The 24,705-nt window shown below is 36.6% G+C and overlaps 1 protein-coding gene across 4 annotated transcripts in view; it reads left to right on the top strand.

The window, feature by feature from the left end:
• LOC108711038 (dynein heavy chain 3, axonemal) overlaps window positions 1-24,705 on the top strand; it is a 555,753-nt gene that overhangs the window by 10,713 nt on the left and 520,335 nt on the right. For all 4 annotated transcript variants that reach the window (XM_018252361.2, XM_041586281.1, XM_041586280.1 and 1 more), the window contains exon 2: window positions 15,626-15,717. In XM_018252361.2, the coding sequence (XP_018107850.1) occupies window positions 15,626-15,717 (92 nt within the window). The remainder of the gene's footprint in view (window positions 1-15,625; window positions 15,718-24,705) is intronic.

Genomic DNA, 24,705 nt, shown 5'->3' on the forward strand with positions numbered 1-24,705 from the left:
GTGCTTTGTTTTTTCTGATAATCCAATAAATTTGGTGGTTTTGGGCTATAAACAGAAAAAAAATCAAGCGATTCGGACGTCAAATCTGAAAAAATTTTTGGTTTCGATCAATTTAATTGAGTCTTTTCCCAACCTGAATTTTTCAAGCTATTTTATTGAAAATAAGATAAAATCGTGGATGGGAGTTTGGTTGAGCTTGGTTTGATAAAAAGATGAGAGAAATTCAAGTTTTAGCAAGTAACCCCATTAGAGTTTATTATACATTTCTAGACTAAGGGTTGTCCCAAAAATGGGCTCTAAAGGGATACATGGTAGGTTGGATGGTTATTTGCTGTCCAAGATATCTCTGAAATCCAGTTGGGGCAGGATTTAAAGTTATTTGGTACCACAGATAATATCAAAACTACAGAAGTTCATATATTACTGATATAGCAATGTTTCTATAGGCAACACAGGTAAGGCTATAGTTCTGACCACATTTTTGATCAGAAAATGGTCTTGTACCTAAAAGTCTGAAAGCCACTGGTATGGAGGGTAGTCACACTAAGGACATTAAGGTCAAAATAAATGGTAATGGTGGATATAACACTAAAATCCAAAACAAATAACTTATTACAAATGATTGTACAAATGACTGTTTTTTTGCTAAATACTGGAAACAAAACAATGCTTTTGGGTTTATTTATTGTTTACATGATTTTTAGTAGACTTGAGATATTTTGATCCAAATAACAGACCCTTAATCTGGAAAACCCCAGGTTCCCTGCATGGATAGCAGGTCCCATACCTCAACCACAGATACACCAAGTGAACAAAAGACACATTGCAGCCATTAAATTATTTTCTCAAATGCTGCATTTTAAAATTCTATGTGGTTATGAGCATTACTGAACAGCCTAGGCACTGCAATCACATCTCACAAGCATGAATCCCTCAACTTAATGAAAGACAACGGTGAAAAAACACTGAAACCAATGGTCAAATCCTGAGGTGCCCTTACAATTTGTGATAAACGTTTTATGCACAAAAACAAATACAGTAATAAAATGCAATGATATTACTGAAATCCATCAAATAGAAGTGATTAAACAGTGTGATCAGTGGTTATTCATCCAATCAACTAGTCACACTGTGCAATTATGTTTCTGCAGCAAAAAAAGCTCAGTACGAAAAAGAAATGCATAGTATTCTGTCACACTACTGTATAAACTAAACTTATGGGAATGCCTTTGTCGCTGCAAAAGTGTAGCTTTTTCATTCAAAAAATAACCTCCTAGGTAGTTACTGGGAACCACAATGGATCATACATCCTTATCCTGGTGAGATAAAATAAAAATATTACAAAGCACCAACACTTGACATAGTAGCTGGATAAAATAAGTGAAATAAAAAGCTTATAGGAGAAAGAATGGCATCCTGCACTTGGGGGTACCAAATGTTAGGCACGCCCAAGAGATTGTATTTAACTTACTTGAAACCCCCGGCTGGTGCTCCTATCAGCAGAAAACTGCACCGGCCCGGGTTATACCAGTGAGCAGCACGAATCGCTTCTCTTCCATCTTGCGCTTTCTTCGCGCATCTGCGCATGCGCAGTAAAGCAAAAAGCCACACTTTAACTAAAAAGCCGGCTATTTTGTTCAACTGCGCATGAGTTTCCCTCTTGAAATTTAAAGCAAGAAGAAGCCAGGAAGAGGATTGCTCCATGGTGCTCATCCGGCCCGGTGCAGTTTTTTGCTGATAGGTGCACCGACCCGGGGTTTCATGTAAGTCAATACAATCACTTGGGTGTGCCTAACATTTGGCACCCCCAACTTGTGCACAATGCCTTTCCTTCTCCTTTGAATACAGTAAATAGTCAGTCAGTACCAAATAGCAATTACCTTTTTAAATGTAATTCACAAAAATTACCGTACACTCAAACAGAGGCATAAAAGAGACGGGCATACTTTTTAAAAGGGAATTCTTGCTTATTTACACATGCATCACTGTTGGTCAGATCTGCCACTGAAGCATGAACTACTGTGCCTTATAAAATTTATGGTGCTGATAATCAAACACTTACAATGTACAGGGCAAATTTTAGGACATATGACGTATGGGCTTAATCATTATAAGAACATTAAACATGCACTTCCCCAAATGATTAAGGGTTCATGATTTAAAATATTTTCTGTTGGTTTTGCAAGCAATACTCGCTTTGTCCTTTATCAGTAATCTAATCTTTTGTTTTTCTTTGCAATCCTAAAATAATGCCTGAAACTGATTATTTTCCATATTAGAAATTCCCAAAAATCCATAATGGTGAAAGTGTTCCAAGAATATTAACATCATTTGCAATACCTTCCTAAGAAAGCTGCCACCATATGTCATACCTGTTCTTGCCATCAATTGTTTAATCCTTTCAGAACAGTGCAAACAAGCCAATCCCTATATTTACTGTTTGTGAATCCATGTGTAAAGCTTGTATATAATACATTTGTAAAGAGGCCGCACCTTAACAAAATACTCCTCTGTAACGGCTGACTGAGAAACTGTGTTTAAACTGGGTTGTTAGGTTTACTGACCAAGTGTTTGTAAACTACAAGAGTTCAGCTGATGTACAAGTACTTGCCTGATCAGGAGCATACGTACTTTGTCTGAAAATCCCAGCTACGAGAGGTGGGAAAAATCATCAAGCAAGGTAGGGGCTATTCAGCAACATTTTAATAGTTGCTCCATGGCCTATAAACTCAGAACATTACATTTTATTGCCTTATAAAAAGTGTGATTTTGTCTGTTTTCTGCATTCTTGCCTGAAATAATAATAATAGACCAAACTTCAGAATATTTAGCAGTTTTCTACATAAATCCTCTCAATATATAATAGAGCAGTGATTCTTGGGAGCACGTTCTAAAATGTGACCTATTTCTAAAATGCCATTTTCATGCTTTGATTTGGTATATTTAGATTTAGGGGCAAATTTACTTATGGTCGAATATCGAGGGTTAATTAACCCTCGATATTCGACTGCCGAATTGAAATCCTTCGACTTTGAATATCGAAGTCGAAGGATTTTCCGCAAATAGTTCGATCAATTGAAAAATCAGAACTATTAAATCCTTAGAATCGTTCGATTCAAAGGATTTTAATCCATCGATCGAACGATTTTTCTTCGACCTAAAAATTGTTCCAAAGCCTATGGGGACCTTCCCCATAGGCTAACATTGACTTCGGTAGGTTTTAGGTGGCGAACTAGGGGGTCAAAGTTTTCTTTAAAGAGACAGTACTTCGACTATCGAATAGACGAACGATTTTTAGTTTGAATCGTTCGATTCAAAGTCGTAGTCGAAGTAGCCAAAAAAACAATTTGAAATTCAAAGTTTTTTTTATTCTATTCCTTCACTCGAACGAAGTAAATGGGCCCCTTAATGTTAAAAATGCTGAATTTAAGAAACTTTGCAATATCTCATAACGGTGATCTTGGCAGTTGTACTGTGATTTGGGATTTGTTTAATTACCACTGGTAATATTTACTGGTTCCTAAATATTGCTTGATGGAGACCAACCCTTAGTTTCTTGCTTTTTTTTAATATTTTTGGTTCTTATAACGGTATGGTTTTTCCAGATAAAAGAGCCTAAATGTTTAGCACTAATGGGGCATTAAATGGCATACAGTAGGACCTTGGACACATTTTTGTCATACATAGCACTGTATTATCTGGTAGTGCTGTGCAGATCGACAAAAAGTTGACCCGACCCCTAATCAATTTAAATGCCCCTGAGTGCTCCTCCTCACCATACTATGCCTTACTACCACCACCACAATATACACCAAGTCCACATGAATTTTTCTTGTTGTACAACACCTAAATAGTGTTAAAATGTTGTTGAAATATTTAGTAATGCATTCTAAGTCTATTAAATATAAGCACACGGAGCAAAGGAAGGTTGCGGACAACTGGAATTATTAGCACAGTTTTCTGAAGGACATTGTGCAAAAGATATATAATTCATGTTCTTGGAAATGTAATGTACGCATCCCTAGATATTACTCAAAGCACAGAAAGTATTGCCATGATCCAAAGGCTCTGTTTACTGCTGTCCCTTGTGGCTGCATCGCCAGTAGTACATCCATTTAACAGCAACCTATACATGCAGCGAAGTCTTTAGCAAAACTCACTTGACTTACGAGTGCTGAAATCTCAAACTTTTGGGATTTATTTGACATTCAAAATATAGCATTCTTACAGTCATGCATAAACAATATCACAACCAGTGCCTTCAAAGGAAAAGTGGGTATCCGAGGCCAATGCAGAGGACCTCATTTATATGTTAATTACATATAAGCAGTGGCTAGTGATTCATGACTCAAGTTATTTGCTCCTGCGGGACTTGTATGTTTATCAGACAGCAAGTATGTGATTATGTTGTACTAATTAGTTTCCAGGTGACACAAAAAATGAGCCCACATTCAATAATTGTATACTCGATAGGTCCATTTCCTGGTAACAAAGTTAATTCTAATTGAATAACTAATCCTCATTGAGCCAAATGAATGTAATTATGTTTAAAACACCTTTTTGCATGGTTTACATGAAAAAAATCTATTAACTTCTTGAACTCTTCTTTCTTCTGTACATATTTATATAAGCATGTGTGTACAGTATGTATATCTGTCTATATGCAATAAATAACATCTTCATTTTCTGGTAACCTACAAAAAAAAAAATCACCACAAACCCGAAACCCAGGGCAGATTCATTTATAAAGTTTGAACTGAATTCTGAAGCATTCTCAGCAGTCTGAATTTCAAAATAGTTAACACTTCCCAGACTCAGTTTATTGGAATCAACTGTTTTGAGAGGTCAATTTCCTATGGGTGCCTATTTATTCCTAAGGTCCCTAGAAATAGTATTGTATTATTGTACAGGCATGGGACCTGTTATCCAGAATGCTTGGGACCTGGGGTTTTCTGGATAAGGGATCATTCTGTAATTTGGGTCTTCATGCCTTAAGTCTACTAGAAAATCATGTAAACATTAAATAAACACAATAGGCTGGTTTTGCTTCCAATAGGGATTAATTATATCTTAGTTTGGATCCAGTACAAGCTACTATTTTATTATTACAGAGAAAAAGGAAATCATTTTTAAAAATTTGGATTATTTGGATAAAATGAAGTCTATGGGAGACTGCCATTCCGTAATTCGGAGCTTTCTGGTATCGGGTTTCTGGATAAAGGATCCTATACCTGTACTATATAAAATGTTGTTTCTGTTTTGTTATATGAATGTGCTGAGTGGAGGTGTCTCATTATACCAGGGACTGAAAGTAGTGGGGCCCAGAGGCAGGGTCAGAACTAGGGGTAGACAGAAGCTGCACATGCCTAGGGTGAAATGGTAGGTGGCACTAGACACACAACTCTTCTCTATCCCAAGTCTGGACCATTGTGTTCACCCACCCACAGCCTGCTCTTCTTCTCCTCCAAACGTCAATGTACAGGCATGTGAGCACTCGTTGTCACATGTGGAAAAGTGTTCAACCAGGTTGCTTAGGGTATCCATTCAGCTTGGTCCACTACTGCCTAGAGGGATCCTATTCAGTGGGCCCTGAGCATATAGGTGCAAATTATGAATGCATTCAGTCTTTGGACTGAAATTTTTTTTTTCTGTCAACAAATTGTAGAGGGGTTGGAAAAAACATAAGGAATCAATCACTTTCTGTACCACAGTTGCAGGCCAACAAACCTCCCCAGTCATTTGAGTGAATAATTCCATTCATTAAAGGTATTGTTAGGAATAGCTGGTGATTTAACTTGCAGGAGCCTATGTGCCGATTAAACACAGTACTTACCAGAACTGCGGGTTTAAACAAAATTTAATGAAAAACTGAAAATATGGAACAGGCAGAAACAAGGTCCAATTTTAGACAAAGGTCTGACCAGGCAGGTTATTTAGACAGGTCAAAAGTCAAGGGTTGGCTGCAGACAACAAGAATCCGAAAAACAGGCCGAAACACAGGCAGAAACCATGCAGAGTCAGATAACCGGCCAAGGTCAAAACCGGGAAGTAAGATCAGTAGTAACATGGGCAGGGCAGGAGCAGGACTTACAGGACAGGAACCGAGTCTCAGTAACAGGATCTCAGAAGCAGGAACAAGATCACTGGAACAAGAACATAAAGCTTGAAATAGGCAATGGTCCAGCACCAGGGTGTAGGGGAGGCAGGTTTAAATAGCCCTCTAATTGATCTATTGCCAGGGCTGGACAGTGGACATGGATCAGGGAATATTAATTGAGTGGGAGGAGTCATGGATGATCATCTGTCAGGCCGAAGCCACATTGCCTCCTGTGGCTCAAGCAGGAGGAGCAAAATGCAGTATTTAACAGGTCCCTGGTTAGAAACCAAAGGGTTTCTGACAGGTACAATACCTGTGTTAACATGTGATTTTTGTATAGTTTATCTTAGTGTTGCTGCCATCCTCCAGCCCCCTCAAACCAGGCAGTAGCTTCTGGGTACCCATGGTGCCCCATGGTGCTGGTGTCAATAGGTGCAGCAGAGATGTATCAATAGAATCAGGGGCACATGCCACTGTCATGGGAAACACAGTAAATGATTCCAATTGGATTTAGAACACAACAACTGCATTCAAAACTGCACATAGCCCACTTTGGTACTATGAGTTCAATGACCCTAATAGGCTTTGTACATGTGCACAGATTAAAATGTACAAACAAAAATCAAAATAATAATGCTATAAAGGGTTAAAAGCATATATCCTATAGCATCAGGCCTGCCTTACGTAGAACAGGGGATATGCAAAATGAATAACTGAAAAGGAGACAAAATAGCTGAAAATAAGCATGAGATTGCTGGCTCCGGTATAATGCAGCCAATGAAACGATGTAATCAGAGTTTCAGATTGGACACTGCTGTACAGATGTGCCCCCTGCTATCACCTGTGCACTGGTCATTTATTTTGATATAGCATGGCAAGCTGGCTAGCTAAAACCTACATTGGACAATGGTCGAATGAAGCAGGCCAATCCATTGTGACTAGTCACGCTGTGCAGCCAGAGGATAATAACAACAATATGCCAGGATTTCTTGGAGAAATGAGGATGAATGGTTTCCTGTCCATGTGAAATTCTTACGAGCTTCGAGCTTTAGTTTAGCCATGCATGCTTTTTGGATGTTGTCGATGGTAAAAATCTGTGTTGCCTGTTATGAAATGTATATAGTATTTGTATTACCTTTTTTAGATTACAGCTGGGCATTAATGACAGGGCTAAGGAATTGGACAACTTGTAAATGTAAATATAAGGTCACGTATAACACCATATTATCAGTTGGGAAAGACTTTCTCTAAAAACTGAAAGGTACAGGTATCTGACCATTATCCGCAAACCCGTTATACAGAAAGCTCCTAATTTTGGAAAGGCCATCTACGATAGAGTGTATTGTAAGCAAATTTTTAAAAATGATTTCCTTTTTCTCTGCAATAATAAAACAGTACCTTGTACTTGATTGTAACTAAGCTGCACTAATCCATATTGGTGGCAAAACAATCCTATTTTATGTGGAAATGTTTTTTATGGTGATCCAAATTACAGAAATACCCCTTATCCTGAAACCCCAGGTCCTAAACTTATCATATACATGTATAGGTACTATAGGGGGCAGATTTATCAAGGGTCGAATTTCGAAGTACAAAAAACTTCGAAATTCGACCATCAAATTATTCGAATATCAAATTCGAAGTTTTTTCAGCAAATTTGGCAATCCTGCGGTCGAATAAAAATCGTTAGAATCTAATGATTTTTATTCGATGTGTAAAGACTTTGAAAGAAGGAAAGAAAGAAAAATGTTGTAGAAGGTCCCCATAGGCTAACATAGCACTTCGGCAGGTTTAATTTGGCGAAGTATTGAAGTCGAAGTTTTTTAAAATATTTCAAATATTCGAATGATGTTTACTTTGAATCGAAGTCTAAGTAAATTCGAGGTCGTAGTATCCTGTTCGATGGTCGAAGTATCCAAATAATTACTTTGGATTTAGAATTTTTTTACTTTGAAAATTCTCTCTAATTCACTTCGACCCTTTATAAATCTGCCCCAGTCAGGGAAGCACTCATGCAGTTACAGGATTTACACCTACACTTAGGAATGATGGGAAATAATAATATACGAAGAGGCATAAATATTGTTTGTAATTACAAATCACCAATACTGTCTCAATTTGACCTTTGCATTCTTTTTAGACCTCCTCAGGAAGGAACAGAGATTTAGTTTTTGCAGTATTTGTCTTGGGAGCTCTATCTAATTATGAGATAATATAAATCTACAAATAGCATCTGATTGAAAGTTTTTTTAGGGACAGGGATGAATTTTCCTCTTAATTGGAAGTGTCTTTAGAGGCTTTTTGTTTATCTTCCCCTGGATAATATTAGGATTGTATAATTGAAGCTGGACTTAATGGGCGTATATCTTTTACCCACTGTACTAACTACAATATTTAACAATGCAATTAGCCTTTACTTGTGAAGGGTCTCTATTTTGTGCCTCTACTGTACAAATGCCTGCATTAGAAGAAAGTGCCTTCTGTGCTCAGATTTCCTGTTAGATAACACTAATTGCTGTATCATAATGGTGGTGAAAGGTGACCCCTCACTGGCTCCAATAAAAAAGGAAATAGCAGGAAAAAAGGCATAAGAATAATAGAACAAGACAAATGGGACAAAACAGAAGAAAAAATACGTAAAAAGACTTACTTTGTGCCGGGCAATAACAGAAGAGCAGGTTTATAAGAACATGACCCCTGCTGGTCTTCTTTTCTATATGTCCAGCATTACAGTGAGAAAGGTCACGGTTCTCTATAGGAACTGGGAAACAATGGTTTCAGAGCAATAAGAAGTTTTTACCATTACACAACGTTTTTGCGTCTGCCTTCGAAGCAAAGGTTTTCGGAACATGTTTTCCAAAAGAAATAAAGTAGTAGCATAACGATAAATTCTTAAGGATAAAGACTAATAAAAAACAGTACAAAGAAATCATGAGAAAAAAAGAGTGAAATTCAGCTGTTTAATTAAATGCAACAATATATGCAATAAAATTGATTTTGTCTTATTCTTATAATATTTTTTTATATTTATTGGAAAAAAAATACATGTAATATAAACCAAGTTTTAAAGAATATATTCTCTCTTAAGTGTAGTGGGTGAAGGGCAATAGTATATAGGAACATGTCTAACGGAATGATATACTACATTTAATTACATCTGCCTGGCCTCATTTTTGGTTTTAAATGGCATCATTTTCAGGGTTAGGCATGCGAGCGCTATCTGCTCGTGATACTTTAGGTGCAAGTTTTTAGCACCTATTGATGCCTGATGTCTTTCCAGGAGGTGGTGGTAACTCCAGGATATCCTGTGTCCCAGGCCTCTGCAGCGCCGAGTGCAACTGTATTGAAGATATATTGGATGCAAGTCTCTTAATTTAAAGTGGTTTTAGGCACAACTACCCCCAACTACAAGGAAAAGGGCAAGTTGCCTTTGCACTTGCAGATGTAAATGAACATGTGTATCTTAACGGTCTATTGTATGAGAATAAAATTTCTCATACAGAGGAGGCCCCACTTCCAAAACTAGCTGATCCAGTTGGGTAAGAGCTGCATTTATAATTTTATGTCCAATCCTATCATTTTCATAAAAGACCACAAGACTAACAGCTTTATGTTAGGTCCCAGAATGCAGAGCAACATTAGTTTTAAAGCTGAAGCTGAAAAATGGCAAGTTCTAACTTTCACCCATTGATCAATACAATTCAAAATATCCCATATGAATGAACAGAACATGTGGGTGAGTTTTTATTCATTAAGTTCGAAACTTACATTTTAATAAATCTACCTCTAAAAATAGTACCTGTGTTTTTATATTGTCACCAATTGTTGAATATCCATATTAATCTCATGTCTGATTGCCCAACATTAGCCAGTAAATAAAGTCCAATTAGTAATGCTATCAATAGTTTTTTTTGGGTTTTTTTAAAGGCAATCTTGTATCCTGTTTTTTTTTATATGTATATTTACTGGTGAGAGAACTCAGCTGACACCAGGAGGCACCTTTATCAAAGGTCAAATTTTGAATCCATGTGACTTTTTAAAAACTCCCATAAATTAATTTGAAAATCGAAACTCATTAAAAAAATCAAAATTTTTAAACTCGGATGAATGGAATTGACCAGACAACTCCAATCAAATTCTATTCAAATTTCAAGTATTTCAAGCAAATTGCATATACTCCATATATAGTAGCTAGATTATGCAGACTGTTGTTGTTCCCTACTCCAAGGGATTAAACTTGACTTCTAATTATTTTATGAGCCGAAACGTTTTTCTGATACTTGGTTGTAAAAAAAAAAATCTCAAACTCATCTTTTTTTTATCCACAATCATGGTTTTTTTTCTCCTTGTCCACTAGCATTTTTATAGAAAAACTTAAAGGGATGGTTCACTTTTCAGTTAACTTTTCGTATGTTATACAATGTCATTTTTTTTATATAGTTTTTGAATTATTTACCTTCTTCCTCTGACTCTTTTCAGCTTTCAAGTGACCCCATCTAAAAAAATAAATGCTTTCAAGGCTACACATTTATGTTATTGATACTTTTTGTTACTCATCTTTCTAGTCAGGCCTTCTCCTATTAGTATTTCAGTATTTTATTCAAATCAATGCATGGTTGCTAGGGTAATTTAGGCCCTAGCCACCTGATTGCTGAAATTGCAATCTGGAGAGCTGCTGGATAAAAAGCTAAATAACTCAAAAACCAAAAATAATAAAACATTAAAACCAATTGCAGATTATTTCAATACCACTCTTCACATCATACTAAAAGTAGATTTAAAGATGAACAACCCCTTTAAACTGGGAGAAACTTGACCTCAGTTGTGAAAAAAAAAAAGCTTGAATTGGAATGTTTAAAATGTATCTCCCCGTGACTTTAATATAAGCTTGCCTGGTTTTAGCTGCCACATTTTTCATTAGCATTTTCCATATTTGTTTGATTGCTAAATCTTGAAAATCAGAAATTTTTTCGTCTTGATTTTCTCAAATTGTGGCAAAAATAATAAACTTGTCCAAAATTGTTGTAGCTTAGATTCACATCGCTGCATGCTTTGAGTATTGACATGGAGTCAAATTTGAAACCATGAATATCCACACTGCAGCATATTTGAGTAGTTTTATTCATAAATAGCTGAAACACTGTTAAAACAAATATGTGGGGGTAGATTTAGCCAATACAGTCTTACAATGAGGTTGATTAGCTGTTGATTGGCTACCAATATCTACATCAAATTAAAATATAATTCTCTGGTGAGTTCCTCCTTTTAAAGTCTTGCATTGAACTACCATTTATGGGTTGTGTACACCTGCAGCCACAGCTTAGCTAAAGCCTCCATTAATGTCATCTGGGTTGCCAAGGAGTTAGACATTTCAAGAATAGCTGATCTGTTCTTTTTAACACATGAAATTCCTAGAAACTCAGTTAACCAGTGGCAGTGGTTATCTACACATCATTAATAGCATAATGCTTTTTTTTGGCATTTTTTTAGCCCTACTTATACTATGGGTGCATTTATAATATGGATGAAATTCTTCTGTAATGTTCATTAGAATGTACCTTCAGATAAACTACTTAAAATGTCTGGCAGTGCTTTTGTTATACTTTCTAATAGCTAAAAACACCTGGAGGTTATTTCAAGCTTCCATTGTGTTGTATACCGCGTGTGAAATTTCTTGTTCTGGTAGCTAGTAAAAGAATTTGAATCTTTAGTGATGATATCCAAAGAGGATTTGACTCTGTTTATTGATGTATTCATGTTGAATCCCTGTACAATTCTGCATGAATTTCATAATCCTCTTCGGTTCCCTACACTTCCAAGCTTTTGGTCTATATGGAGCATTTCTGTCTCTAGAGCTTAAGTGTTTCATCTCCTGCAAATCATTCCCTGTACATTTGTTTTTTTTTCTACCTTGTTCAAAGCTGGCTAACTCTATTATCCCTTGATATTTACTTGTTTGTGTTTATTTCCCACTATTCCTTGCATGACCATTCTATACTCATTTAATAAGTTTCATAAGAGTTTTGAAGTATGATCACATAGCTGGTACAAATGTAAAGCCATTGGACAACCGTAAAGGTGAATGTATTATTTATTTTGATGCAGTGCACTATGAACTAGCAACAAAAACCATAATGTGAATTAATGTGTTATTAAGCTATTTTACTGCATGAGCCCCTTGTTGTGATTCAGTTGTTTGCCTGGGGTCCAACTGTTGTATTTACAGTAGCTCAATTTGGTTCACCAGATAAGGCAAACATATGCTCTTGGAGGCTTTTCCAAAGATGCTATCTTTGTGTGAAGGGCTAACTTAAAAATAAAGGTTGTTATATACATTGTTATATTTTTAGTTGGAAAAGCAAAGCCAAATGTGCATATGCATACAGCTCACTTCTTTGAAAGAAGCCATCCATGCAAACTCTATGAAAGCCATTACGAATTATATGCAAGACAAACAAAAGAGACTTTGCTGGATGCATAATGAATGACATGCACTTTGATTTGTGTGGCTAACTTTATATTTTCCTTGCTCATAAGGTCTTCTTGATAAATGAACTAGAGCCAAGTCAAAGTGCATTAAAGAAAGTATTACAACGGCCTCATTATAGAAACAGTAGGATAACATACATGCTGATGTTTCCTATAAACTAGGCACCATTTACTTAAATTTATGTGAAAACATTAACTGAGCTGTAGAGCTTAAGCTATAGATTTACACATATATTTAAATGTGTCCTCTGCTTATCAGCGCCTTCCTTCCCTCAGCCTATTGAAATGAAATTAATGTGAATGCAAAATATGTTAGGTTTAATAGGAATATAGAACGATTCAATCTATATCCGTTTTCAGATACACTCCCATACTGTAGTAAATCTGCTGTATTTGACAAGCAACTTTACCAGATTACACATATTTGCATTGATACTCATTTCTTTAGCTTATTCTATCATTTACTGAATACATTTAAATACAATTTGTTTAAATAATCTAGTAATGGCCAAAATACACTAGGGCTAATTTATTAACACTGGGCAATTGGGTAACTGGATAGTAACCAATGTAAGCCAATCAGTAATTAGTTTTTTTGCCAGCTGCAGGTAAAATAGTGATAGCAAAAATGAAATTGGTTGCCATGGCTTACTGTCCTGATGCAATTTTGTACAATGTTAATAAATTATACGTTCTTTCTCAGATCAACAAAGAACAACTAATGTAGGTTACTGTAAAAAAGGAACAGCACTAAACACCTTACTGGTGGATTTTAGCACCCACAGAGCTACCCAATGCTAATGCACAAGAATTAATTTAATCAGTGCTTTCAAGAAATAATCCTGGGGGGTGCAGCTCAGGGAACAAGAACATCAGTTATATTAGGATTACAATATAATTCCACTGTTAGATACTCAAGATACTATCCTAGCCACCTATCGACAATCAGTATGTAACGTGGCATCCAGTCACTCCCTATTTACCTTGGCTGACCTGCCCTAATCTAATATTCCATACTTTAGTACCGCTCTGAGATGGCAGGCCTTAAGGTGGCCATAGATGCACAGATAATATTGTACAAAATGAATTATCGTACAATATTTGGTGCGTGTATGGTGGGAAAAGAGCTGACCGATATCGGCAAAAGACTTCGTTATCGGTCGGCTCGTTGATCGGGCTGGATGGAAAATTTTTATTGGCTGTCTTTGAAGGCACCCAAACATCTGCCATTGTTAGTACTGAATCGTCAGATACAGGTAGAATTCTTTTGTTTCTACCTTTATATCTGGCGGTTCAGCTCTACACATGTGGATTGAAACAAACAATCTTTCTTGAAAAGATCTTTTTCAAGAAAGAACGTAATTGTTAAGTCTATGACCACCCTAAGACTTCCCAGTGCCATTCCTCATATCTTCATATCAGCCAAAGAACAAGTTATCTGCTGATCTCTCCCTTATATAACCTTCCCATGGGGGAATTCCCCTTGCCCAATAGTTACCAATTAGAATAACCATACTTACATAGCATAAATGATATAACTCCTTAAAAGTAGTACTGCAATTTTATCTACTTACAAATGCTGTGCATAATTGGTAATGTTTTGTAATTTAGCTAGGCTCTGATTTTTTTTTGTGCACAAAAAATGTATTTCCTTACTAAGACAAGTTTAAGATTCTGTTCACCTTTGTAATTACGATGTCTGCACTGTGAATGTTCACCTGTGTGTACACTGTATAGTATACAGGCCACTGCCTAACCTAACAAAATAGTTGCTTATTAAACTTAAATTGAGAAATGTCAGGTTTATAAATATAGAATTAAAAACAAAACATTTCAATGGATTTGTTCCTCAAATGCTTAGTTGAAACAAACTGCCAGTGGTTTTCTCATGCTTTTCTGAATACAAAGAATTTAAATGGCTATGTGGAGATCCCTTAAGCCCAGTCTGCTTGGTTCAGGAAATCATTATTGTATTTGGCATCTATTAGAACAATATAATGATAAGGTTTTATATAGCTTCATAAATAATTGCTTGCTTTGTTATGTATATGAGGTTCCACATGGTTATTTCAGCTGTAGAAAATACTTTTCACCTGATCCTTCCTGGCAACAAGAATATAATCATTTCACCATCATAAAAAGCTAATTAATGTCCTTTTAATTGATTTCATCATATTTTAAAAAGCACAATGCATGTAGTATTACATATCTCCCATCACGGTGCTTTTACAATTATATATACATGTATACTATCAACAACCATAAATCTTAAGCTAAGTCGCTGTTGGTGAACCTGTGACTTGGAAGAATGTATAAACAACAATGAGCACCAGCATATTGATTGTGGTTGTTGATCCTTTCACCCACAGACGAATAAGGGGGCCTTCACAGCCTTGGTCTTTGTTCCCAATGAATGATTTCACCTAGAATGCAGCTTCTAGAATGTGTTTTCCAGTGGTGCTGAAGAAAGGAGTTAATACATTCCATAAGGAAATAAGAAAAACGCCTCTCAGGACTATAACAACTGTGTTTATATTGCTTAAACAACTATTAGTATTTTTATATACAGGTGCAGTACCTTGTACCAGGTCCGGACTGAGAATTAAAATAGGCCCTGGTATTTCAGGTACACAGAGGCCCAATTAGCCCACATAGAGGCCCAAACAGCACACACCAGTCCACTAAATACTGACTTTCTATGGGACCTTATAGCAGCCCCTCTGGCATTTGCCAGAATCTACAGATTGCCAGTCCGGGCCTGCCTTGTACATAGCAAGTACCATTAATCCTTACTGGAGGCAAAACCATCCTGTTGAGTTCAATTAATGTTTTTTTAGTATATCCAAGTTCAAAGAAAGATTCCTTATCCAGAAACCACAGGTCCACAGCATTCTAGATAATAGGTCCCATACCTGAACTAACATTCTTAGGATTTTTTGTTACTAGAAGTATTTAGTAGATGTTTAAATATTAAAATTGTTGTTATGAGATAACATCTTGTACTGGAAAATAATCTGACTTTTTTTCCTATTACTATAGATGGATGGCAGTGAGAAACCTAAAATACTACAACGAGGTGCATTTACTCAAGCTGCACCATTCAAAGAGGAAAAGTTCCACAGGCATGTCAGGTAAGAGTACTAAGGAACTGCCTTCTATCATTTGTACAGTAAGCATCATGTGACTGACTATGGATATAATGACTATTGATAGTCTTTTTCTCTGCTATTTCTGATAACATGTAATGATGTAAGTATAGAAGTCAGAGATCCCCAGGGTCGGATTTACATAGTGGGTGCCCCTAGGCCCACTGCCGTTTGTCGCACCTGTCCCCTCCCCTTTATTCGTGCAAATTTTTATCATCTGGACTGGAGCAATGGGGATTGGCGCATGGGAAATTTATATATATTTTATATAATTTATATATTCAGTGCATCACCTGTGTTTTTGAACCAATGTTGGTGTGGTTGGGCAGCATGCCACCCCTCTAAAGTCCTGCCGCCCTAGGCCAGGGCATAGGTGGCCTTTCCAGAAATCCGGGCCTGGAGATCCCAGATTATATCTATTGAATGTACCCTAAAGCATCTATATATTGAGGTTACAATAAAGTAACTCAGAAGTATTTAAATATGCAGTACCATCATATAGCTTTTCTAAGTTGCTTATATGTAGTGTTATTGCGTGACTTGTTTGTGGCTTCTATGAGTCCTCAGCAGCTTGGACCCTTTTTTGGGTTATTGCAATAGGAAGTAGAAGCTTTACGTCTTAGGAATGCAGTCTGGCCTCTATCTATATACACCTTGGTTGGGGACAGCATTGTGAAATAATGTTTTCTTATGGAAAGGAATAGTTTCTCTTTATCTCCTTGAAGATAGCAACGAGTACTGTACTTATTATTATAAACAATAAAAGCTATTTCTAGCTACATGTAGCAACAATCTTGCCTTGTGACATAAGCCTTAGATAAGCAAAAAATATCTTGACTCATAAAATCTTTACTCACATAGCCCTATCATTGTTTCTGTTGCATTAAGTGAACAGTCATTGTCAATTGTCGGGCTGTAAATGCAAACGTGAAGGTAGAAAATGTATTTGTGTGCACTGAACAAGTGAGCATTTTAGAAGCTGAAATAAATCAGTGTTGTCAACGACGTTTATACTGTATGTAGGTTGGATAAGTCATGCTATGTTTAAATGCAGATAAGATATGATTTATGCCATGCTAAAATATTCGTCAGCCTACAAACTTTGTATAATAGGTTTCTGAGTTTGTGTGTCCATGGTTCTAGACCTGTTGGCATTACTACAATCACATATGACACAAAACTGTTGGAAAAAGCAAATACACAGAAATAATATTCTTGTCTCTCGTTGCCTACTTTTTAATGTAGAGGGGTGAAGGACTTCATTTCAGTTTTCTCCATGATTCTGGAAATCAATCAGCAGGAGTTTTTTAGCCTAGCCAAAAATAAGTGGCACTATTAGGTTAGTCACAGTGTCCATGCTGAAGAGGGGGAGGCTAAGTGTGTTTATGTTAGATGGTAATAAATGATCAGAGGCAGAAGTGGTCATTTACTTCATGCAGAATAGATTGCAAAAATTTAGGAATTTGGTCTCTGTGCTCCAAAATGGAGCAAAGAGACCTGCAATTACCCCATCAATATGGTACTGCCTGTGTTTGGCAAGTTAGGTAGTGGGCACAGTCCACAATGATACTTACTTACTAACCTATCGCTGGCAATACGGCTGATGCTGTGGTCTGCAACTAGTTATGGAATTGTTACCTTCTGCAAGGCGCTTTTTAAATTGCTACAAAAGGGTGCCTGTGCCTTGGGTCTCAGTAGATGACCCCTAAAGAGTCAGAACAACCACAGAGGGTTTACCTTGCCCTGGATATGGTTACAGCACGTTTATAAACATAAAAGTCCGACTAATACCTGGTACTACTTGCAAAACTGAATTATTGGTTAAATGTGAGACCCAAGAATGTGCATTGATCTATCCCATTTTAAAGTCACAAGTATCTAAGAGAATCTCGCACATAAGAGCAGGAGAGGGTACAGAAGTCACAAACCCCTTTCCAAATAAATGGGTTCTAGGGTACCCCTTGATGTATTCTCCACATACTTGGTTACTAGAAGGTTTAAAGAACATGTCTTCTGTAGTATGCGCTCTTTTAATACCACTTTGCACCAAAGATTATTAAGTTACTCTCTTTTGTAGGGATGTAGCGAACGTCGGAAAAAAAGTTCGCGAACATATTCGCGAACTTGCGCAAAAATGCGAGCGGTTCGCGAACGGTTCGCGAACCCCATAGACTTCAATGGGAAGGCGAACTTTAACATCTAGAAAAGACATTTCTGGCCAGAAAAATGATTTTAAAGTTGTTTAAAGGGTGCAACGACCTGGACAGTGGCATGCCAGAGGGGGATCAAGGGCAAAAATGTATCTGAAAAATCTGCCTGTGTGTGCTTGGAAGAGATAGTGTAGGGGGAGAGCTGTTAGTGATTTCAGGGACAGATGATAGTAAGTTTGCTGGCTAGTAATCTGCTTGATACTGCTCTGTATTGGAGGGACAGAAGTCTGCAGGGATTTGAGGGACATTTTAGCTTAGGTAGCTTTGCTGGCTAGTAATCTACTGTTCTCTTTAAACAACTGCCATACGTTGACCTTGTAGGCATTGTTTGCCCAGTTTTTTTGGACGCAGCCACTGAAGCACAGTTGCCAGAAAAAATATGCCATATAAATGCTGAAAATAGTCATTTTTCGCCATACGTTGACCTTGTAGACATTGTTTGCCCAGTTTTTTTGGACGCAGCCACTGAAGCACAGTTGCCAGAAAAAATATGCCATATAAATGCTGAAAATAGTAATTTTTCGCCATACGTTGACCTTGTAGACATTGTTTGCCCAGTTTTTTTGGTTGCAGCCACTGAAGCACAGTTGCCAGAAAAAATATGCCACATAAATGCTGAAAATAGTCATTTTTTGCCATATACGTTGAGTCAACGTATGGCAAAAAATGACTATTTTCAGCATTTATATGGCATATTTTTTCTGGCCTCTGTGCTTCAGTGGCTGTGGCCAAAAAAACTGGGCAAACAATGCCTACAAGGTCAACGTATACACTACTACAGCGGTGGATACGGATTACATAAAATATATTATGGCTGCTTGAAAAAAGTGACTCCGGTGTTTTTTCTGGAGACGGTAATATTATGGATATTTAGACAGAATGTGAACAAGGTCACACAGCTCGATGGCGGGTTGAAGAAAACAGTGTGCAAATAATGCCTACAGGGCAAATAATGCCTAAAAGGTCAACTTATACACTACTACAGCGGTAGTAAAATAAAAAAAAGTAAAATAAAAAAAAATGAATATTAAAAAAAAAAATTAAAGTTGGTGCTGCTGAACTACTAGGAGCAGCAGATTAGCACACCAGTCCCACTCCCCAACACTGCTAGACTAATAGCACTGGGCTCTTATAGTAGTAGTAGTAGTAGTAGTAGTAAAACAACAAAAAAATAAATAAAAGCAGTCCTTACAAGGACTACTGTTATTGCAGCAGTCAGCAGATGAGATCAGAAGCAGGACAGCTGCCCACTGCAGCTACATACAGAGCACTGCAGTAGAAGGTAGATTACTAGCCAGCAAAGCTACCTAAGCTAAAATGTCCCTCAAACCCCTGCAGACTTCTGTCCCTCCAATAACAGAGCAGTATCAAAACGATTACTAGCCAGCAAACTTTCAACTGTCCCTGAAATCACTAACAGGCAGCAGCTCTCTCCCTACACTATCTCTTCAGCACACACAGGCAGAGTGAAAAAACGCTGCAGGGCTTCGGTTTTTATAGGGAAGGGGAGTGGTCCAGGGGAGAGCTTCCTGATTGGCTGCCATGTACCTGCTGGTCTGGGGTGAGAGGGCAAAAAAAAGCGCCAACAATGGCGAACCCAAAATGGCGAACGTCGCGCGACGTTCGCGAACTTCCGGCGAGCGCGAACACCCGATGTTCGCGCGAACAAGTTCGCCGGCGAACAGTTCGCGACATCTCTACTCTTTTGTCATGCCACCCAATTTATAATTATATCTATCATCTTTCTATCTTGTGTATATATACGTACACTTCTGTTAAACAACTGTGAATAGAAGAAACATTATAATTCTTAAAGGGGTGGTTCATCTTTAAGGTAACTTTTATCATGTTATAGACTGGCTAATTCTAAGCAACTTTTCAGGTGGTCTTCATTATTTATTTTTTATAGTTTTATAATTATTTGCCTTTTTCTTCTGACTCTTTCCAGCTTTAAAAAGGGCGCCGCTGACCCCTTCTAAAAACAAATGATCTGGAAGGCTACAAATGTATCGTTATTGTTACTTTTTAACACTCATATTTCTATTCAGGCCTCTCCTATTCATATTCCAGTCTCTTATTCAAATCGATGTATGGTTACTTGGGTAATTTGTACCATAGCAACCTGAAATTGCAAACAGGAGAGCTTCTGAATAAGAAGCTAAATAACTCAAAAAACCACAAATAATAATAAAAAAATAAAAAAAAACTCTAGAATTGTCTCAGAATATCCCTCTCTACTTCAGACTAACAGTTAACTCAAAGGTGAACAACCCATTTAAAGTAGTGCCTGTGCCATCCCCATCCTTATTTCAATATCAGAGTGAGGCCTATTTTAAGTGCTATTTCCTGGGTACATTACATTGGTTCTGTGAGTATCTTTTGTAACCGGCTGTGGATTTGTTTGGTTCTAACTAATTGTCTCTTTACGCTACAATGATGAGCATATTAACATAATCTGTTTTACAAATCCTCAAGATGCTTTTTGTAACAACAAATATGATCCAAGCCTGGCGTAATGCTGATGTGCTAGAACTGAAGCCATTTCTTTACATCTTTTACTGTAATCACAATTTTCCTCAACACGCCTTTTTTGTTCTTGTTGTCAGTCATGCCTATGACACAGCATGGAGCTCCTTTCGTTTCCTTGGTGAAGTGCTTCATAACAGCAGTTTGTGTTTGCCAAGATTTCCTCAGCCAACCTAAACCCAGTAATTTATATGTGTAAAGCTAAAAAGGAAAGGGGGAAATATTTAAGCAAATACAGTAGAAATATCGTGTGTTTGTATTATTTAATTGAGTTTTTTTCATCTGGTTTCTGCAAAACATAAATATTAGAAATTCTGTGTATTATAGAAGTGTGGAAATGAATGTTAAAGATTTGGTTGGTTAAAAAAGTAAATGTCCATAGGTGATCTAAAATGCCTTTGGCAATAATCAGTAAATGAAAATTGAAAATGCGCAATTTGTTCAAAAGAAAGAGTACCCAACATCGACTGATACTGTGAAATGAAGTTTTCTCCTGGTCTAGAAACCTATAGCAACGAATCCAGCTCAGTAATTACTAACTGCTGATTGCTTGCAATTATTTAGAAGCCTAAAAGAAAAGCTGGATCTATTATATTCCTCAAGTACCTTTTAGGCGAAAAGTTTTTTTTATTTTTTTTAAAAACAGGTTTGTGAAAAATACCCCATTTCTTTCTTTTAAAATCCGGTCAACATCAAGCCCAAGTCCTTAATTATACAAACAAGAGTAAGTTCTAGAACTAACTAGGGTCTCTATAAATGATTGCTTGAGCCTGGAGGCTCATGGACAAAAGCACAGTGGGGGTTGGTAGGTGCCATCTAGCACCATTTTAGGTCCTCTTTTGTTTATTTGGCATGCACAGTTGATGACAGGTACAGATCAACTTAACCTGTGCATGTCCCTGTGCCAATCTCCAAAAGAGTAGGATCTGAAGCAGTGCAAGATGGCTCCTGCCAGCTGCAAATCTTTTGTAGGGAGAAGTTTATACTCATGCATTCTCTGGAAGGATCCTCTGGTGAATTAAGCATTAGAGTTTATTCTATGGTCCCTTTATAGATTATGCATAGTTATCATTTACCCCCTTAAGCTTTAAAATATTCCATTTTGGCTTACCTTTCCTGATAACCGAGATCTTCTATATACTTTTATCAGCTGAGTTGCATTTCTCTTTTTTAATATTTCAGTATATTTTTTTGTTTAGAACATTACATATTTAGTGAGAAATTCTTTTTTATCATTTGAATTTTATTAGTTCCATCAAAGTTTTACAATAAAGAGAGGAAAATAACAAGGGAAACAAGAAATATATGAAAAGGAAAGGATAAAAGACTAAGTAATAGTCAATAGCAAATAAAACATTATACCGAGAACTCAGAATATTGACAATATTGATAATTGATAACTCTGACATCCAAAACTATTAGGCATGTTGATCAAAAGTAAAGGTACAACAGCATGTCTGCCTAGGACCAAATAATGGCCATTTGGGTCTTGAAGAGCCTGACATAAGTTTGTGTATTCCTGCTTTTTTAGATTGACAGAAGCATAGTAGGTGGGTTGGTAGTATTTGGACCAAAGCTTTTATAGGCCCAGTGTTTGAAAATGAGTCTCCTGAACAAGACGAGCCTTTATATTGCTGATTTGACATTGATAGACTCTATTTTGGTCATAGCAGAAGTAATTCAAAAGAGAGCCATTTCTCTCCTGGTCATTTTTGTGGTAGAACGAGGTAAGGAAAATTGACCAGGCACCTCATTCCATCTGGTGGCCCTGATTGCAGTCTGTAATAGTTAGAAAATTTGCTTTATTTTCTTAATTAACTGGTATAGCAAAATAAAATAAAACTTGAATGGTTTTGATATTCTTCAGAAAAACATTTTCAGACATAACAAAAATAAGAAAAGTAGAACAAAGAAAAACTGAAATCCAAATCCAACCTGGTTTAACAACTCAGGGGTTAGAGCCCCTGCTCTTAATGATGATGATAGATCATGCAGGTTAGAGTCTAAATTTTCTTGTTCTAAGTTCTTCTAAGTCTTCTAAGTTGTACTGCATTTTGAGGACAATATGGGCACATCGGGCTCAAGTAAAAAGGGGGGGGGAGAGTGGAAAAGATCACAGTATACTTGTTCCCAGTATTAAAGTGCTCATCTATTTTGGATGAATTATTTTAGTAGTGAAGGAGACGGGGCACTTGAAGGTGCTAGAGGAGAGGATGATGCTTTGGACCATTGAGAACTTAGCAGAGGTCGAATAGAGGGACATTTGTATAAGGTTAATGTGTTGTTTAGTTGCAAGCCCAGAGAAGTTAGGAAGTTGTTTCCTTTGCTAGGATGCATTGCATAAAGTGTGTATCTGTCCTTGGTGGCTCACAAACAATTTAAAGGCAGAGGATCTTATTTTGTCTTATCCTTTGAGTTACGGATCATAGTTTTTTGATATTTCTTGCTCTAAACATGGGTGAAAATTTGAAAATAAAGAGAAGCCACATTCTGTTTTCTGATCCCAAAGAGTAAAAATCAAATAAACCAGTAGTCTACTTAGAAGTTTCTGTATAAATAAAGTCATCCCTTCCCCCAGCTACAACCTATTATCTAGTAAATAGCAGCTCATTATATAGAGGACTTCCCAGTGAACTGCTGTTTTTTTTTTTTACTTTGCTCTATTTGGATCAGGATTTCAATTTCAAATTTTGCCCTGTTTAGAGCAAGAAATAACAGAAACATATATATTTCTTAATTAAAAGCATAGGCAAAGAATGTTCAGCACAAGTCCTATTTATTACACCACTGTTGAAAAAGAAACTACTATACTATATAATTTTCTTCTGAATTATTAAGTATTTGTGCTATGTACAGTCACAGTATTATTTGTTGCATCAAGCAACAGTGCATGTTAATCTTTCAATAGCATGGTCTGTTTGAACTATATACAGTAGTTAATAAAAAGAACTACAAAATAATAAGACAACAAAAACATAGGTGCCAATAAAATGCATTCCCAACACAGTCATAAACTCTGTATATGAATAAAACTATAGCAATATGCAATGGCAAAAAAGGCTGTGATAGATTCTGCTCAGAAACTTGTGATAATAGAATACAAAGCAACTGCCAGTGGCATTTCAGGATTTCACCATTCTTACTATATTATGCAAAAGCTGCAGAACAGTATGGGACCCATGACTGACAATAACTCCCATTGGCTCTCCAATGCTGGATGAACACCTTTGAATAGAACTTGATCAGCTCTGGATCTGTCAATCAAAGTATTGTTTGTTCAAAACAAGATGGGCATACCAAAGGAAAAAAAAAAAAAAAAATGTCTTCCTTAAAATTTAAATAAATAGAAGCGTTATGTGTGTTGGGGGAATAAATTGTGGTCACAAAGAAAAATTATATATAAATACTGTACTATATCCACAGCATATTTAGAAGCCTTCCATCTTGTGCCTACATTATTAGCAGCCGTTGGCAACAGTTTTCATTTCCCCATGCCGTAATTATATGTTTATATTTAAATGCTAAATCTCCATTTGTTTCAGTGTTTTTGCATTTTGTCCCTTCATTATCTGATTAGCTACATGAAGCTGGAAATTGTTCGAATAATGGATTTATTTTAAACCCACCTCAACTAAAGTTGAGAAATCCGATTTGATTAAAGGGTATATTTATGCTAGAAGGCACCATAGGAGTACCCATCTCTTTATCTTACTTGGCTGGTTGTTTCCAAAAAGAATGTAAGCAGGTACAGTGTGTATGTCCTAGATGTATGTATGTATGCATTCTGCTGTGAGAGTTTTGCATTGATTCAAGTCTACGAGGAGTGCTGCCCTTTATTTTTTTTGATTTTTTTGACCTTGAACGTGGAATCCTGAGATGGACATCTTATATCAAGTGAGATTAAAGCTAAGGCTGGCTATGTTATGTCTAAAACATGGGAATATCCAATAGCTTTGTAAAAAAGTATATGTGTAAAAAAAAAAAAACAACCCTTTATTAATATCTTATGTTAATGTATTCACTTGCAAAAATAAGGAAATAATACATGATATTTCTGTTTCAGAATGTGTCCATGCTTTTGTAAAGATGTTTCTAACTCTACTTGTGAATGTTTCTTTCTTGCCTATATTTCTCTCTGCAAATCCTCCCTATCTCCTTCCAAAACACTCAAATTAATTTTAGGCGTGCAATGTATTCTCACAATAGATGGCTAAGCATTTAATGAAAGGCAATAATA

This window comes from Xenopus laevis, chromosome 3L (assembly GCF_017654675.1).
Source record: "Xenopus laevis strain J_2021 chromosome 3L, Xenopus_laevis_v10.1, whole genome shotgun sequence".
NCBI classification, from domain to species: domain Eukaryota; kingdom Metazoa; phylum Chordata; class Amphibia; order Anura; family Pipidae; genus Xenopus; species Xenopus laevis.